This window comes from Apis dorsata, unplaced genomic scaffold, assembly GCF_000469605.1.
Source record: "Apis dorsata unplaced genomic scaffold, Apis dorsata 1.3 scaffold_236, whole genome shotgun sequence".
Lineage (NCBI taxonomy): Eukaryota > Metazoa > Arthropoda > Insecta > Hymenoptera > Apidae > Apis > Apis dorsata.
Genome location: NW_006263517.1, coordinates 330925 through 333025, shown reverse-complemented (window position 1 = coordinate 333025; position 2101 = coordinate 330925). Strand labels below are relative to the sequence as shown.

General features: G+C 40.6%; 3 protein-coding genes across 3 annotated transcripts in view; 2 read left to right on the top strand and 1 right to left on the bottom strand.

The window, feature by feature from the left end:
- LOC102677386 (chromatin assembly factor 1 subunit A-B) overlaps positions 1 to 2101 on the bottom strand; it is a 15826-nt gene that overhangs the window by 10178 nt on the left and 3547 nt on the right. The gene's annotated exons all lie outside the window — the stretch shown is intronic.
- Positions 1391 to 2101, top strand: part of LOC116185648 (Krueppel-like factor luna) — a 2949-nt gene continuing 2238 nt past the window's right edge. The window contains exon 1 of the mRNA XM_031510546.1: positions 1391 to 1727. Within this exon, the coding sequence (XP_031366406.1) occupies positions 1701 to 1727 (27 nt within the window). The 5' untranslated portion in view covers positions 1391 to 1700. The remainder of the gene's footprint in view (positions 1728 to 2101) is intronic.
- LOC102676375 overlaps positions 1737 to 2101 on the top strand; it is a 17196-nt gene continuing 16831 nt past the window's right edge. The window contains exon 1 of the mRNA XM_006615817.2: positions 1737 to 1754. The gene's annotated coding sequence lies outside the window, so the exon portion shown is untranslated. The remainder of the gene's footprint in view (positions 1755 to 2101) is intronic.

Here is a 2101-nt window from a genome sequence, read left to right as displayed (position 1 = left end):
ATATGCTCAAAAATTAAAAAAAAAAAAAAATGAAGAAAAAGAAAAAAAAAATTCCAGAATTTCAAGTTCCTTCGAATTCAAATCTTTATCAAAATCGCAAATCAAAAAGATTCCTAAAAGAAGAACCATCATCGTGTCATCATTGTTCGCATGTTCAAAAATTAAAAAAAAAAAAAACGACAAAAAAAAAAAATTCCAGAATTTCAAGTTCCTTCGAATTCAAATCCTCATCAAAATCGCAAATCAAAAGAATTCCTAAAAAAAGAACCATCATCGTATCGTCATTATTCCTATGCTCAAAAATTAAAAAAAAAAAAAAAGAAACGAAGAGAAAAAAAGAACATCTCCAAAATTTCAAGTTCCTTCGAGGTCAAAGCCTTATCAAAAACGCAAAACAAAAGGGTTCCTAAAAGAAAAACCATCAACCCTCACAAGCTTAAAAAAAAAAGAAAACAAAAACAAAAAAAGAAAATTGCCAAGCTTCAAAACTTTGCAAAAGTTTCGTAGAACTTCGCATAGCATCGATGCAATTCCAACCCTTTCCACCTATATTATTTTCCGACCAATGCCACACGTAAGTCAAACAAAAAAAAAGCTTAAAACGAGGAGGGAAGCCAGCGGTGGTCCCAGCGTCGCAACAACCATCTCTCCGTCGCTTTGGCGCGGCCAGCCTCGGCCGCGCCACGTGGCCGCGTTTCCCGTGTTTCGCTCCCCCTCGCGGATCTCGCGGGTTTTACCCTCGAGCGGGCCTCCGATCTCGCGAGGCGGAGAGCCAGTCGACCGAGTGGCTGGTGTCGGCCGATTACGATCGGGGGTGGCTGGTGTCGTAAATAACAACCGCGGGCAACGCGCGTGGCCGGCCAATTTGGCCGTCGTGGCCGTCTCGTTTGGCGCGTCTGCCGGTGTTCTGGGACCCGTGGCTGGCTCCCTTGGGAGGAGCGACGGCGACGGGACCGGGTGGCACAGCCTTCGATTATCTCGTGTGACGACAAGCCACACACGCACTTGGGATGGCCACACTCTCTTTCTCGCCTCGCCTCGGGATCGAGGGAATAGGCCAGTTCGAGACCGCGGCCGCGAACGAGAGGGTGAGTCTTTCGAAACCCCTTTCGATTCTCGCCCGATCCTCTACGATCTGCCGGATATCTCGTTTCGTTGCCTCTTTCCTTGACGTCGAGCGCTTTTGTTATTATAATAATAATAATAATAATAATAATGATGATAACAGTTGGGAGGGGAGGGAAAAATTTTGGAAAATTTTGAAGAATTTTCGGTATCGGTTGAGGAGGGATCGATCGATCGATCGAGGAGGAGAATTCGATGGATACGAAGGGAGATTCTCTTCTTGCTCGAAGACGAGATTGATATTGGTCTGAAGATTTTTTTTTTTTTGTGTATAGAAGAGTGAAGATTATTGAAGAATATTCAAGGAGGAGAAATTATTAGAAATTTGGAGGAGAGGGAAAGCGTGGTAACATCGATGTTCACCGTAGTTGTTAGTACGGTAACCTTGTAACACAAGTGGCAATCGGAAGTGATAGTGCACGAGAGGAAATCAAGAGAGTGATTAATGCTGGAATAATTGCATGTAAAGCGAATAATAAAAGAAGTAAGGGACGTAAAAAACGTTCGTTGTTTTATTAAATATATAGGATAATTGGTTGGGATAATAGATTACGAGATAAAATAAAATTGGCGAGATGATAGAAGAAGCTGCGATTTTCGATGTGAGTAAAAGTTAATACTTGTTGTTACAGAAACGAATAATTTTCTTTCCTCGATTTTTCTTCTTTTAATCTTTCGATCGTTTACTCTCTATCAAGACAAAGTTGGAGATATTCGGAATAAATTGTTAAACTCAAGGAATTATTTAAAATAAAAGAATTATCGTATTACATACGAGATGTAAATTCGAATTAACGCTCGAATTATTAGCGCTCCTAGAATTGAAACTTTGATCGGTATCCGATCTAATTTTCACGCATCCACTAATTCTAATCGAACACTTTTTGTAAATATCTAATAATTAATCGAATCGTTTAAAAGGCGAGACGAATTTAACTTGAACGCGAGATCCAACCAAAGAAAGTGCAACATCTCT